Here is a 15,859-nt window from a genome sequence, read left to right as displayed (position 1 = left end):
TGAGCAGGAGGAGGCTTGTCCTTCTTGAAAAAAGCGGAGCCTCAAGGAGATTGGCCTGGGTAATTGGCTCAGGAGAGCAGGCCTCTTAAAACTCAATTAGAGACTTTTAAAAATAAATCAGACTGGAACATTGTAAGGGCTGCCAGAAAATTTGGGCGAGGTCAGAGTTGCTTAACATTTGTTGTTGATTAGATTCAACCAGCTTTTGGTTGGGATAACTTCTGCACAGCTGAGTCAGATTGCTTCGGGGGCCAAGCCAAGAGTGTCTCCTAACATGGCCATTTAAGGTGTGGTGGGCCGAGAGCGGATGGGCAGCCTGGAGAAGACTGCGCTCCACTGTGAGCTGGGAGGCCAGGGAGGGTTTTCCTTTGTCCTCGTGTTCTCTGCCTTGGCTCCGCGGTCTGTGTACTGCTTTGAAATCAGTGGGTGGGCAAAGGTGAACAAAGGAATTAGAGTTGTCTTGTCTTGGGTAGAATCTGCACTTGAGAGCAGCACGAGGAGTTTGTCCAGATTAAAAAATGAATACGGAGCTGTAGAGACAGCATGTGATGTGTACATGTTTCTGCTCCAAGTCTCTGCTACAGCTTAGCTTGGCAGAGCCTAAGCCCACACATACAGTTTCACAGGTTCAACGTGGGGGACTTTGGGGTAGTTGTCCTTTCTTTCCACATTCCAATTCGAATGTTGGTTTGAGTGCCTTGGTCCAGTCAATCACTGGTGCTGTTCCATCCACCCACCCCTTCTCCCAAACCTGCATTCCTACACCTTCCCTTAGCTGACCTCAGAGTGTCTCTGACCAGTGCAGTTCATTCTGGGTCCCAGCAGTGAGTAGCGAGTCTCCAAAGCAGGGTGAGGAACATGCATTTCCTGAGAAGCTGAACAAGGAGGGGATCTGCAGGCAGATTAACGTGGAGTGTCCCTTCCCATTGCAGCGACCGCCCCCAGAGCCAGCTGGTTTCAGACTCGGAGTCGGAGATGGACAGTGTGGAGCAGCTGGCCCTGGGCAGCACAGACACCCTTTCCAATGGACACAAGGCTGACCTGGAGGCTGCCAAACGCCTGGCCAAGAGGCTCTACAACCTGGATGGCTTTAAAAAAGCAGATGTGGCTCGCCACTTGGGGAAGAAGTACGTGTGGGTATTTGGAAGGCATGTTCCATTCTGCAAGGAGCACACGCAGTGCACCTGCAGCTGCTGCCTTTGTGGGGCACCAGGCTGGCAAGGGACTGCTGGAAGGACCTCAAAACTCACTCCTTGTGACTGGTATATTTGCATCAGGTGTTCCCTCTAAAGGTCTTTAAATCTAGAAGACATCCAGATTTTTGTACCATGGCTGCATCTTGGATGCTTCAGTAAGGTGTTGGGGCATGGGAGTGGCTAGCTGACCTCTACTGGGCCCTTCTCTCTATATCTTCTTCATTTTCTCTTACATGCCCAGTATTCCCAGTGAATTTGTGGGTGACTTCTCTGAGTTTCATGGTTGCATGGGGTCTCCCTGTCTGTGGCTTCTTGCAACTCTGGGGAGCTCCTAGCTTCCTGGAATCCACTCAACCCCTGTGTAACTTTGGCTGTCCCCACAGCCTGGTCAATCCCATTCTCACCCTCCCCCTTTTCTATTTCAGCAACGAGTTCAGCAGGATGGTGGCAGGGGAATATCTGAAGTTCTTCGTGTTCACAGGGATGAGTCTGGATCAGGCTCTCAGGTCAGAACTGAGTATGTGTACATGTGTGTGTGGTGGCCACCAGAGTGGGGTCCCAACAGACCGTGTCCTTTGCAGCTCTGCAACCACACAGAGATCTGCAGGAGCAAGCAGACCCCATGGCTGCCACCTGGAGATCCTCTTACCTCTTAAATAGGAGAGGGTTATTTCCAAGACAGTCTCTCAGCCATGCAACCAAGAAAAAACACTCCTGGTCTTAACTCAATGGTCAGTGCAGTTGAATGACTGTCAGATTCACCTAGGCCTGACCTTCCAGGTCTTGAACTCAAATCCTTCTGTTGTTACACCTACCTCCTTTTCCAGTGTAGTTCCTGGGATTGGTTGTAGGTCTCTGTGATGTGCCAGCAGGATATGGTGGGCTTGGAGGAGAGTCCCACAGTGGGTTTGGAGGGAGGGAAGGATGTGCCAAGCAGGGCTTTATCCAGCACACAGGAAGGTCTCAAAACCAGAAAGCACAGCTTCATTCCTGCATAGGGTGAGTTGCAGAAACTGCAGTGGTCTTCATGTGTGACCAATGCTGCTGCTGCTGCTTTTTCAGGTCCTTTCTAAAAGAGCTGGCCTTGATGGGAGAGACGCAGGAGCGAGAGCGAGTGCTGGCTCACTTTTCCCAGCGCTACTACGAGTGTAATCCCAATGCAATCTCTTCAGAAGGTAAGAAACTGCATGTCTGTGAGGCGTGTGTGTGTGTGTGCATGTGTGTGTTTCAGGGGAGCCTTTGTCAGCTCAGTGAATGTGCTCAAACTGAAACTAGAGAGCAGGCAGAGAGCCTATACTGATGCCTTAGAAGACAGCCCTGGTATGTCATTTCCCTCAATTGACAGATGATTTAGATTTTTTTTTTTTTTTTCCTGGTTGGATGATACATAATTAGGGCTCAACCCATTCTTAATTTTGACCTTGAGCAGATTAGCACAAGAGACACACTTAGCACACTCCTCACCAAATAGGCACCAGCTCTCAGACCCTCAGTTCAGGGAATATTTTAGTGGGGAAACTCGTGTGCCTAGCATTTCAAGAGCAAAGTGGGAGCACCCACTTTGTACTATTTCATGTCTTTGCACCTCTTCTGTGTGCATTCACACAGAATGGGTCAGTTTCTGGGTCTGCTCTGGGCTGGCTATGGGACAGGTGAGGTTTGGGCTGCCTGGCTGGCAGAGGCTGTGTCAGTCTTACCTTGCCATGCTAGGAGCTCTGCAGGATTAGCTACAGCATCACTGCCTGGCTATAGGGGCAGCAGGCTTGGAAAGGCATTTGTATGCTCAGGTTTGGAACCAGCAGCCTCCTACCTACTTACCTGCAGGCTGTCAGCACTGCAGTGACTGCTGTGTCCCTTTGTGTCCAGGGTGGGAGGAGGGGGCTCAGTGCTGTCTTGGAGGCTCAGATACCTCATAGCCTTCCTAAGATGCTGAGGCACTGGAGCAGCAGCTGCAGGGCTGTGCTGGGACCTCTAATTCCTGTCCTGTGCTTGTGCTGCAGATGGAGCCCACACCCTCACATGTGCCCTGATGCTGCTAAACACAGATCTGCATGGACATGTAAGTTACCACTGCCATTGTTCCAGTCTGTCCCCTGTCTGACCTCACCACCTGAAACTGTAGGTGCTCAGAGAAGAGGGAGGACAGCGACACATGAGCAGAAGGCACAGGACCCTGGGCTTGTCAATGCTGGTCACCCCTAATGTGTTTGGTGAGGAGAGGCAAGAAGGGCTAAATTAGAGGAGGGGTTGATGAGGGAGAGAGCAGGGCTTTGCAGGAGACTTGCTGAGCTGAAAGATGTAGAAGTGGGATGAGGACAGAAAAGAAAACTGAACAGGAAAAGAAGGTGGGAATGAGACTCCAAAACCAGCTGCTGTTGGGAGCAGGGAGCACACAGTTTTGGAAAAGGAGGCTATTTAAAACTCTTGGAGTCTCTGCAAAGCCAGCGGCTTCCCCATACCTGCAAGCAGCCTTTCAGAGACCTGGCTGGTCCCTCACCCCTCTGCAGAGGGGGTTTTTGTTCCTGGGCTGTGGGACCTGCTCCAGCCAGCAAAGACCTCTGTCCCAAAGGTAATCACGATGCTTCTCTCCCCCTGACTCCCCTAGAACATTGGGAAGAGAATGTCCTGCTCCGACTTCATTGGCAACTTGGAGGGACTCAATGGAGGCACTGACTTCCCCAAGGAGCTGCTCAAGGTAAATTTGGTTGTTCTCCACGGCTGGCCAAGCAGCAGGAGCAGAAGTGAGAGTTTTGGTCTGGATCACATGGAGGGCTACATGAGATGCTATGAATGTGAGATGCATTTACATGCAAGAACAGTGATGGTCCCTGAGCCTGCAGTTGGGCTCCTGCCTTGCTGAGGGGAACATGAGCTGCTCCATTCCCTCAGCACAACACTGGAGCTTTGCCTGGGGTTCTGATTCCCTCATTGTTCTTGCTGTGCCTGTATTGCAGGCAAGGGAGCACACATGGGGCAGCTTACTAGGGCTGGTTGACCAGCTGCAGCCGGAGGCTTCCTGGCATCAGTCCTGTGGTACTCAGCCCTTTCTGACTCTCTGAAGCACTGGGACCCAAAACTTGGCCAGGCCGTGGGACTGGACCCGTCTCTGGTGGCAGAGGTGACATGGGCAAGGCATTGCAATGAGGAGAGTGGATGGAGGTTAAAACCTCGGAGCTGGGAACTCACCACACTGGTGTGACTGGGGGACTCCTGCCTTCTCCCTGCCTGACCCAGTTCCTAGAGGGGCTTGGTCAGGGAGAGTGTTCAGCAAGCACCTCTGGCCTTGGACTGCTGTGCTTCTCTGGCATCACCTGCTCTCAGGAGGGTTTTCTGAGCTGCTGTCTCCTCGTCTCAGACCCTGGGAATAGGCTTAGCTCCCATAGGATCTGCCAGGCAGAAATTGCTGCTGATGGTGAAGCGCTACAGTTGGCAAATACTCCTGATGTGGAAGATGGGTTCCCACAGTGTGCTGGAGCCACAACGTGGGGGAGTGGTTGATGAAAAAAGGCAACAGAGGATGAAAAGCTGAGCTCCCTTTTCAGCCTTTGTGGGTCTATTCCTGGCTGTGTCGCTCACCCCATCATTAAGGGGTTACCAGCAGTTCTCAATAGGGCTGTCCTCCCTCTCAGCCCACACTTCAGCAGTAAAAGGAGTTACTCAGGAAAAATTCTCCTCTAATTTTAAACCCAGTTCCAGAAAAGGCTTTAAGCACACAAAATGGATGGAAACGTATGAAATGTGAACCCTGACCCTTCAGTGTTGCTGCATCTTGGAGTATCTGAGCTCCACAGACTTCTTGGTGTGCCCCCTTTGCATCCCTCACTGCCCCGTGGTTGGGTGCCCACACTTGGGGCATTGCCCTATTAAACTTAGCTCTCAAAGCACCACCAGTTCAAACATATGAGATGAAGTTACCACATCAGATCCCAGACAGAGGGAAATAGGACAGTTTGGAAGTGCCATGAAGCTACAGGCTCTCTCTCACGGGCAGGGGCCAAGACCTTTGCTGGGTGTAAGGAAGTGGAGGGAGGCTGCAGTTCTGCAGCACAGCCCCACACAGCTCTGCCGGCAGCCCAGCAGCTGGGAGGCTGCTCTGCTAAAAATGGCCTGCTCCCTCTGCAGCTGCGGTGCTTCCCACCGCCGCTTTTCAGCCGCCTCTGTACAGGAGCCATGCTGGGGAGGGGGAGTGAAAGACACTGTGAGGAACCTCAGGCAGGGCAGGCTGCAGCTCTTCACCTGAAGCACCACTCCACTTTGGAAACCCCCTGCCCATGCAAGGGGGAGTAGGTTTCTAGGGCAGGTGAGATGGAGAAAGTGCTGTTGGCTTGTGCTGGGGGGAGAACTGGCAAGGGGTTCTTGTGCCTCTCCTGGGCAGCCTTAGCCAGCTCATCTAGAGAAGACACTCTTTCCCTTCTGCCCACCGCTTTTGGCTGTTTGATGCTTTGTGGTCCCTTGCACAGGCTCAGGGGCAGACAAATGGGGAAAGGCTCTCCAGCTGCCCTCCCTGTGTCAGTCTGCCTTAGCCCTGTTACCCCGGGCAGGATGCTTCCTCCTTGGCGGACCTGGCTGGCAGGCTGTGCTTGGGGACCGAGGCTCCTGTGCGAGCGTGCCGCACAGCTGGCTGGCTAATTTTAGCGCTCCAGGAGCACACGCGTTTCCTAAGGGTAAGGGGAGGGGAAGGGCTGGCAGGCTTCACAGGAGCTTCCCAAAGCTCTAGGCCAGGTCTTGGGCAGCTCCAGCACCACAGAAGAAAGGTCCTGGGGGCTCTTCCAAGCCTGCCTGAGTAGATAGCACAGGCTACTACTCCATTGTCTTCAGAGCTGGAAGTGGCTCTCACCCAAAGCACTCACTGCCAGGGAACTGGGGCAGTAGGGCAGGACCTAGGTGGCTGCAGGGACACAAGGCCACTGTCCCCTGTGACTCTGAGGGCAGCATCAGGAATAGACCCACAGGGAGCCAGAGCGCTGCCCTCATCTCTGGCTGCAGGGAGTCCCAAGATAAACGCAGCATGATGCCTGAGAGCATGTGGCAGCTTGAGTCAGACGAGAACTTTATCTGCTACTAGATAATACATGTAAACAGTCCCAGTTTTATGCAGAAGCAATGAAAACACTTGAAGAGCTTTCACAGCCGAGCATCACATCCCCCTCACTGCCAGTGCCTCATTATGCCCTGCACAGCACTGCTGCTGGAACTAAGGCAGTGCTGCCTTACCAGTACTGCTGCTGGAAACCTTTTCCTCTGTCTCTGAAACGTCCCCTGGAGAACTATACTCTGCAGGCAGGGCTGCCCAGCTCTCCAGCTGAGATGTCCCCCTGATCAGGCATGGAGTCATGCCAGGGGTATAAGAACTCATATAATGCTGTGCCTGAAGATGCCCAACATCTGCAGGCTTGGACCTGAACTCCTGTGGCCATATGACAGCAGCTGCCCATGTAACAAGGAAGGACATGGAAGGAGGACGTCCTGGAGCTGGTGATATTTTGGTCAGCTCCTGAGATGTTGCTTTTCTCTTGACAGCGTGATTCCAGCCCAGGCCCCTTGGGATTTCACTCACCATCACGGATTGTCTGTTACATTTCAGATGTGGATTTGACCTTTATATGATTGATCACTTTGTGGAGCCTTATCTCATCCCCACCTTCCTTACTCTTTTAGCTTAACCTTGTGCTTCACTGGCTGACAGAAACAATAGTAGGGCCAAATCAGGCCCCATTTCTCACCAGAACTGCTTAGCAATTGCAGGAGTGAGCCAAATCTGTGCTGCCTTCCAGCCTAGGAGCCCAGAGGACGTCACAGATGTTAATGAATTAAGCCTGACAATGCAGTCGGGTCCTCGGGGGAGGAAGGTAGGATGGGCCCCCACCTTCCAGCTTGGAGGCACAACAGCAGGGCTCAGACGCTCAGAGTGCTGGGTAAGTGATTAGCAATGTGGGAAGAAAGCCCTGGCTCCCACCTCTGAGCTATAATCACAGGAACGCTTGCTCAGTCTAATCCCCCGGGCTATTTTTTTTTTTTTTTCTCCTCTTTCCCCTGGGAGCGATGGGCTGCCCTGCCCTTGTCTCCTGCGGCTCCCCCGGGCCTCAGAGGCAGCCCAGTACATCTGATGTGCCAGACATCCATGTCCCCTCCTTCACAGGTTGTGCTAAATGACCACTATGCCAAACAGGATAGAGTGGAAAATTTCCCCTTCTCCACCGGCTGCATCTCCTGCTCAGTCAAGCCTAACTAAATTACACATCGATCCTCGTGCTTTCTGCAAGGATGCCCAGCTCTTTGCTTCTTCACAGGAGCAACTGCCTGAAGCATCTCTGTCCTGCCTATAACCAGCTGGGTGACTGTGGCTATTGATGTTTCCGGCCCGACCTGGGAGGGACAGGCAAGAGGCTGAAGTGTGGGGTGGGCACTGAAGATGGAAAGTCTGAGCACATCTCCACCGGGCCCATCTCCTACCGGCTTTGTAGGTCCCTGGTGTGGGCCGGGCTGCAGCAGCAGCCTTGAAGCCTCCCCAGCTAGAACCGAGCGGAGGTGCCACCTGGCCCCTGGAACTCGGGAGATGTCACCCAAGAGGGCACAGCCACCTGCTCCCGCTCTCCGCGGAAAGGAGGCAGGGACGGCCAGCTGGTGCTACCGGAGGCAGCTCCGGCAACGCGTGCGGCATCACCGTCAGGGATGCTGTCCCCCCAGGTGGGATGCTCGCCGCCGGCCCCTCGGCGGGGCTCAGCGCGGCCGGGTGGCCATTGGCTGCGGCGGGCGGGGCGGGGCGGCCCCGCCTCTGTCGGGAGCCGCCGCCGAGCCCGGCCCGGCCCCGCTTCAACAGGCGGCGGCGGCGGCAGAGCGGCCGCGGCGGGCAGGGCAGGGCCGGGCAGGGAAGGGCAGGGCAGGGCCGGGCCGCCGGGAGCCCCGCCGGCCCCTCGCCGCCGCGGGCAGGATGATCGGCGTCAACAGCATCAACAGCAGCGCGGGGCGCATGCGGTCCCGCTCCATGTGCTCGGTGCGCTACGGGCGCAACTACCGCGGCGTGGAGACCTTCTGCTACGGCTGGCCCCAGCGCTCCCGCACCCTCAAGCCGGTGCTCTACACCGACCTGGTGGTCAGCCGCATCCAGAGCCGCCGCAAGAAGAAGCCGGTAAGCGGCGGGTCGGGGGAGCGGGGGGCGCCGCGGGGGGATGCGCTGCGCCCTGAGCCCCGGCGGGGACACAGGCGGGTGAATGTGCCCGGACAGTCGCCGTCCCGCCCGCTGCAAGAGCCTCTGGCCTGATACGGATGTAGCGAGCGGCCAGCCCCATCTCTCTCTGCTGCCTGCTTTCTGCGGGGCCGGGTCTCCGCCGTGCCCCCTCCGCCCGAGGGTCCCCGTCCCCAAACCTGGATTTTTCCTCCCCGCCATCCCACCCCGATCACGGGGCTGGGGGGAGCGCGACAAGACCTGGGTGACATTGCGCCGCTTACCGTGGTCTGGCAGCAGCGCTTGTTGGAAAACATCGCTGCGAGAGGAATCCAGGACAGAGCCGTACCGCTGGGACCTGCCCTAAGGCTTAGCGTAAGTGACAGGCTCTGCGGGCTCTCTGCCAGGGGTTGCGCTGCGCCGTGCCCTGGCCAGCCCAGCCCAGCCCCGCCAGGGCAGCCTGGCACCCACCTGGGCGTCGGGGAGAGCCGCAGGGCAACGCAGCCCCGGCTCCCAGCCCAGCAGAGTTTGAGAGGAAGGAGTGGCTGCCTGGACAAAAAAGGGCTTTTTACTGCCAGGAGCTTGCTCGCTGTGAGCCGGCATCCGTTTCGGAGGTGTTGGGCTGGTGCGCATCGGTCCGAGGTGGCAAGAAGCGAACAGGCTGTCTCTGGGCACCTCGGTCGGGTGTAGTAGCGAGAAAAGAACCCACACCGGCTTCCCCCTCGCAGGCAGGCTGGGGCAGAGCAGTCAGGGTTACCCCAGAGCTACTTGGGCTGCCCCCGTGGCCAAAAGCAGCCCGGCGGGGCCATCGGGGCCGTGCCAAGCCGCGGTGCTGTCATAGCGCAGTACGGTCTGGGGGCAGCATTAAGTTGTGACGCACTCGGATGGAAACATGCAGTTGGGAGATGCTCGGTCGCTGCTTCCCGCGCTGTGGGGCTGCACTGGGAAGGGTCTGCCGTCCTGGGGGTGGTAGTTGCCTGGCAAGGAGCGGTTTAAATATTTTGAAAGACATTGTTGCAGCTTACAATGTTACTGAGTCAAAAGTGTGGGGCCGGGATGGGCAGATGTCACTTGCTCCCACCCATGACTGCAGCAGGGTGGAAGGTGATGCGCAGGACGTTGTCCCTGTGGCAGCTCATTCTACGGGAAAAAAGTCTGTCCCCAAGTCAGCCTGCTCTGTGTGCACAGAGGAACCCCTCTGCAGCAGGGGGTGGGTGGGAGGGACACAGTGGTGTACGCAGCAGGGCTGGTATGTGCCAGGTGATGAGTTGTTCTTGAGCATGGGTTGTGCATGCTGTGGAGGAGCACGAGGTGCAGGGAGGGGGGTGGGCTGCCAAGGTGAATTAGGGACCTGACACAAGTATAGTTCCCATCTGACATACAGCCCTGATCTTACCCTGCTGTTTGGATCTGTGCAGCTGGGGCATCTGTGTGCCTGGTCACCCTCACAGAGCTTTGTGGCTGAGTGTAGCAAAGATATTTTGCTAAGGAAAAGTTGGGGACGGACAGCAGTTGAGCTTTCATATTTAAATGATGTCAGTCACAGAAAGCGATAGAATGACTGCAGGAAGGGTGCTTGGTGGCTGTGAAGTCTGTCTTGAATGTCATGAACCCATGGCTGGTCACAGGGCTGACAAGAGGAAGGGAAGCCTTGATACGCACAGGGCATCTTGCTGCATGGAGCGCTGTGTTTAGCAGAGGAGCTAGCAGACTGGAAAGGGGATGTGTCAATAAGAGTTATGATGCATAAAAGAGGCACTCCATAAAGGGTTAAAACCCTCATCCGGGTGCTGAAATTCCTGCCTCAACCTTCACCTGTTACTTGAGTGCTGGGCTCCAGCCCTCAGTACAGTCCCATGCCAAAGCTGTGTTCAGGCCAGCTTGTTGCTCAGCTCCACAGACCATCACTGGATCATGTCTCTGGTCTGATCTGAGCTGAGGAGCTGAAGGCAGGTGTCTTCTCCCTTCCTTGCTTACGTAGGCTGTCCCCAGCAGGGTTGGCCCTCTAGCTGGGCTAGAACATCACAGCCACCTGCCTCTTGCTAGTGCAGCCCCTCAACTGTCCTTGAGACATTTGGTAGAGCAGGACTCACGGGCAGCCTCTCAGCCTGCTTTTGGGAGGGAAAGCACCAAAGAAAGATGTTGATTCAGTTAGAAGTCCCACTGGGACAGTACATTCCTAGGTCTCTTCAGCCTTGCGCATGTCTAGGGCTGAGCTGGCTGATTGGCCTGGCATGCTGCAACAGTGAGCTCATAACCCAGCAATGGGAAAAAACCCTGGCCATGCTTGGGGTCGTCATCCATAGTGGCATGTGGCCAGTGCCCAGCTTTCTCTTGGGTAGTACTTGCAAGCTCAGAGGTGCCAAAAAGTAACTGTACTTTTGGCCCAGGGGAAATGAATCCACGGAGCAAAGAGAGTCTGGAGAGAGGGACCTGCTGAGAGATGAATTCGGTGTCTCTGGTCTTTGCTGACGTGGTTGTGAGTTGGGCTTCAGGAATCTGCGTCACCTACACTTCCCCAGCAGAAATGATCTGTGCACCAAAGAGCCCAGAATTCTGTCCACTGACAGGCAGTGGCTGGAAGTGACTGACAGGATCAGAACAGCAGGATGGGCTCTGTGTCTGGAATGCATGTCCTCAGCAAGGACCTGGGCCGAGTCTACCAGCTTTGCACCTGAGATTGGTCTTGGTTGGGGTTGGTGTTTAGCCAAGCAGAATTTTGCCAGGTTTTAAGTAGATGTAAAGCTTTGTGTTGCCCTCTCAATCCCATAGTTTTCCTGTTTGCCTCTCACTGCCCCCTTGCACAAGAGTGTTGAGCAGCCCCTGCCTCCTGTCTCTGAAGTGGGGTACATGGCAGCTCATGCTGGAAGTGAGCTTGGTGGGATGCTGTTGGGGCCTGTAGCAGGGCAGCTGGAGCCTTTTGAAGCCATAAGGCAGTTCAGCCTTTGAAGTATTCAGTGAGAGTCCCAGAGCCCAGATTTTTGTAACACAGGCTGTTATCCAGTACTCTGCCATCCTGAATTACTCCTTGAGCATCTTCTTCTATTGGCTCATTCACTTGTCATTTAGCAACAGTTCTGCCACAAGCCCTGCACGGGGCTGGGGTCATCTCCAGCTATCCAAAATCTCTGCTCAACTGGCTCACATCTCCCTTCTGTGGAGCAGGGAGATGATACTTCTCTGTATCACCAATGAGCCAGATGGAAGCCAAGCCACATATGCCATTCTGCCTGCTCTTCCTGAGGTGCTTTTCTGCTGTTTCCAGTGCCCACTACTCTGTGCCATTTTTTTAGTCTCCTTTTTGTGTCTGTTGATTCTCAGTGTTTTTCAGCTGCATCCACAGCAATGAGTAAGATCCTTTCCCTTCTGTTTCCCATAGAGACTCCTTATCATCTACATTGCTCTGAGATCCTGCTTATCCCCCTGCTCTGCTCTCAGATTATGTTCTGCAAGACTTTGGATTGCTTTTTTTCTCCCAGATTCTTCTCTAAGTCTCTTTGCTCCTCTGGCTGCCTTTCTGCCAGCCCACTGGTGTGTACCTCCTGCTCACAAGTTAGCATCCTGCCCCTCTGGCACCGGGACTGCCTGAATGGGTCTGGGATCAAATCTTCTCTCAGGCTCTGAGGCCATTACCACTTTATAGGTCTCCTGTCTTCCCAGGAGAGAACTGAACCCTACTTTCTGCCTGCTAGATTGAGACAATCCTTTCTCTCCTCTGAGAAACAAACTGGTGGTATGCCAGCATTTCCTCAACAGAAAAGTGTGGAAGGAGCTGGGTTCCTGCTCCATCCTGGCTGCTGCCCCTCTTGGGAGTGATGGATGTCCCTTCCCCAGACACCGCTGGGGCCGTCTGCTGGCCAGCATTCCTGGCCCCCTGCACGCCTCCAGCTGTACTTTCTCAGCCACCAGCAAGGTTTCTCAGCAGCAGTCTCCAGCCCAGTGTGATGGATGTTGACAGCTGCATGAACAGCCTGTGCAAGACTCGATTATTTTCCTCCAAGGATGATGCCTTCCAGATCTTGCTCTGAAGCTCTCTGTGAGCACTGTATTGAAACCCTCTCTGGAGCCTCCCTGACTGCAGAGCTGTGCTGAGCACTGCTGGCTTGCACCCAGCTCAAACCGGACAAACACTTGGGAGTGGGGCCCTTGAGTATCCTGCTGCAGGCAGGCTTAGCTTGCTCCTGGGCAGAAATGCAGGCAGCAGACCCTGCCGTGCTCAGATGACTGGTATTTGGGTCTCCAAGGAGGGGAGAGGGTTTGAGAGTGCTGGGGAGGAGGTAGAGACAGGCCACAGCCACTCCAAGCACCTGCCTTGACCAGCCAAGAGGACAAAGTCCTCTGAGGGCCTCATGAAGGACAGAATGCCAGGGTCTCTGCCAGTGCAGGGCCAGCACTATGCTGAAGTCTCTCACAAAGTGTGCTCCTGTGGGAGCAATGCATTGCCAGGGAGTGCTGGGTGCTGCCATGAGCTAGTCTCTGCCAGCCCAGGGTGAGTGGCTGACTGCACTGAAGTTGTTGGCTGTGGTCTCTTGTAACATGGGGCTTCTGGAGGCCCTGGAGCAAGCTGAGGTTCCACTGAGCAGAGTGAAGGCATGCACCAATGAAGTCTGTCCCAAAAGCTTGCTCTCCTTGGGCTCAGGCCTCCTGAAGGCTGTCATTTTTGCCAGCCTGAAACACCTTTGAATAGGGAGAAACAGCTCTCCCAAGCACTTGGAAATGTTAGGTGTGCCTCACCATTATGCTGCTAACACTGTGGCACTGTCATGGGCAGGTAGAGACAAAGGGTAGGAGAGGACAAAATGCCAGGGCCTTCCCCAACATTTCTTTGGGGTGTGGGGGGGTTTGCAGGTTCCGGTGGCAGGACGAGGTATCTGTAACCTTAAATTGAGGTCAGCTGGCTAGCCCAGCCAGAACAGGGCTGAACTGGAACAAACTGATGTGGCATTACCTTAACCTCCAGTGTCCCTGAGCCAGTCTGGCATGCCTCCTCTGTTCCACGGAGCAGAGCCCAGCCTGGCACCGCTCTCCTGCTGACCCCCCACTCTTCTCTCTGCAGGCACTGTACGGCTCCATCAAGAACGAGAAGCTGCAGTGGGCCATGTAAGTACCCCTGTGGGGAATGTGCTGCATGGCACTGGTGGGCAGTGAATCCACCTGGCACCAGAGGCCACACAAACCGTGATGCTGCGGGGCAGATGCCCCTGTGAGGATGAGGGAAGGGGAGGGAGCTTGGGATGGGCTGGCTGGGCTGGGTGCAGGCACCCCTTGGCTGCCCTCAGCACTGCCATGAGGCCCCTTCTCCAGCATGCTGGGGGAAAGCCACCTGAGGCTGGCTTCTTGCAGCTTCAGCCTGGGCTTGTGCCTTTGTGGCTGTGCCCGGGGTGGGAATAGACAGGCTCTGGAGGTGCTGTGGCTGTGCTGGGGCCCCACAGGGTGCCTGCACCTTCGCCCACAGCTGCCATCTCCAGCAGCAGGAGTGGCAGCGCCTGCGCTGCAGGGATTAATCAGCCCAGTGCTACCCAGCGCTGAGCGATGTGCTCGACCGCTGCCATGGAGACGCCGGCAGATGCTGAGGGGTTTAATTAGCAGCTGAGGGAGTGAGGAGGCAGCAGCTTTGGGCTCCCACATCTTCCTGCAGGCAGGGGGGAGCGGCACTAGGGCAGCCTGTGAGGGGCCGTGACCCGGTGGGAGCGGGCTGCCCACATCCTGCCCACACCTGCTGCTGTCCTTGGATGGTACTGCCCAAGGCTTCCCACCACAGTGTCCCTGCACCCCTTTGCCTTTGGCTCTGGGCCCTGTGGTCTGGCTGCTGCCTTTAAAATGTGGGGACCAGAGACTGGGTCTCTCCTTGTGGGGACTGTCCCTTCTATACCCTCCTTCCTACTAGCTGGGGACCTGTGAGCCTGTATGTCGTGGGCTGGGGGGCTGTGGTAGTGCCAAGCCCTAGGGTACTGCTCCTCCATCAGTCACTCCAGGCTCATCAGCCTGGCTGGCATCTGTTGCACTCCTGCCCAAAAAAAGGCTTCTCACTCCCTGGGGCAGGAAGGGGTCCCACCCTGAATCAGCAGCAAAAGCCCAATGCCTTGTTGTTCAAGGGACCAGGCAGCACCTCAGCTGTCTAGAGAGACAGGGGCACACAGGCATGGCTAGGTTTGGGATGCTCACTTGTGCTGATGGAAGACTGCTCATCTTGTCCTGCTGCTCCTAGCTTCCCTTTCAGAAGCCAGGCCTAAAAGTAGTAACAACCAGTGGGGAACTTTGTGTTTGCTGTCCCCAGAAAGGTAACCAACTCTTTCCCCACCCAAATCTGATTGGCAGAGATGAGGAGGAGCTGAGAAAGTCCCTCTCGGAGCTGGCAGATCCCAACCCAAAGTCCATCAAGCGCATCAGCAGCTGCAGTAACCCCTTTCTGGACTTCTCCCAGGACTCCAGCATCGCCACTTACAAGCACGGGCTGTTAGTCCGCAAGATCCACGCTGATCCTGACTGCAAGAAAAGTAGGTGTCTGTGGAGCTCATGGGGGGCGCCTGGGGCAAGAGTGCACCAGTGAACTCCAGAACTGAATGGGAAGCAGGGCAGGAGTCAGTATGTGATACCTGTCTGTAGCTTCATGCCAGCCTCCAGCATCAGTGCCCTGTCTGTCTGGCTATGCCAGGCATAATTCAGCCCTCAGGCTGGGGAGCTGGAAAGCCTTTCCTTGCCCACAGAGCTGAGAAAGGGACAGGGAGGGTGGTGAGGTGGGGTCTCGGTGTTGCAACCCTGCAACGGGATTGTGTGGATGAAGGGAAGTGTCCTGTGGTGTGATAGACAAGGCACACAGCGGGCTGCAGCCAGTTGGGCACTGCCAGGCACGTTCACCATATTCCCCATAAAATCCCTCCTAAGCCCTGGCCGTCTGATGCTGCCTAGATGTGATTAGATGCAGCCGCCCTTCAAAGCCAGTGTTACCTGGCAGGCAGCACTGCCTTGTCCCCATGCCCGAGCACGGAGGCAGCGGCGAGGCTGAGCACAAGCAGCGAGGCAGGGAGCACAGGGGGGGCACCGGGGAGAGCACAGCACAGCGCTGGCCCCGGGAGGCAGCAGCAGCAGCCCCCCTGCCAGCAGCACCATCTGCCAGCCACGCGGCCTGCACGGGCTCAGGTGCGCGGGGACAGTGCTGGCGTGCTGCCCGTCCCGGGGGTGGGGTGGGGTGACGTGCGTTGTGGCAGGGCTGGCTGGAAGAGGATGATGGGGGGGTGGCTTTTTCCCCCCGCTCCGTTCCGAGGCTGATGTCTGAGCTGCTCTCTCCTCCCTGGCAGCGCCCCGAGGGAAGCGCGGCTGGAAGCCTTTCCACGCCATCCTGAAGGGAATGATTCTCTACCTGCAGAAGGTAGGCAGCAGGACCACCCGCATCCACACCAGGGAGAGGGATTGTCCCCAGTCCAGAGAGTGGGTCACAGCAGTCTCCACAGCACTGAGAGAGGGCATGCAGCAGACAGCATTGCAAAGCCTGGCCTGA

The 15,859-nt window shown here is 56.0% G+C and overlaps 1 protein-coding gene across 1 annotated transcript in view; it reads left to right on the top strand.

Annotated features, from left to right (window-relative positions):
• Positions 1-15,859, top strand: part of PSD (pleckstrin and Sec7 domain containing) — a gene marked incomplete at its 5' end in the record, with an annotated part of 34,058 nt that overhangs the window by 15,778 nt on the left and 2,421 nt on the right. The window contains 8 exons of the mRNA XM_083866768.1: positions 933-1,127; positions 1,622-1,702; positions 2,259-2,371; positions 3,197-3,255; positions 3,802-3,891; positions 13,418-13,461; positions 14,680-14,858; positions 15,660-15,730. Coding sequence (XP_083722894.1) covers positions 933-1,127; positions 1,622-1,702; positions 2,259-2,371; positions 3,197-3,255; positions 3,802-3,891; positions 13,418-13,461; positions 14,680-14,858; positions 15,660-15,730 — 832 coding nt within the window. The remainder of the gene's footprint in view (positions 1-932; positions 1,128-1,621; positions 1,703-2,258; positions 2,372-3,196; positions 3,256-3,801; positions 3,892-13,417; positions 13,462-14,679; positions 14,859-15,659; positions 15,731-15,859) is intronic.

This window comes from Zosterops lateralis (assembly GCF_965231275.1).
Source record: "Zosterops lateralis genome assembly, chromosome: 8".
NCBI lineage: Eukaryota > Metazoa > Chordata > Aves > Passeriformes > Zosteropidae > Zosterops > Zosterops lateralis.
Note: the sequence above shows the minus strand (reverse complement) of the source record. Positions and strands in the feature narration are given on the sequence as shown.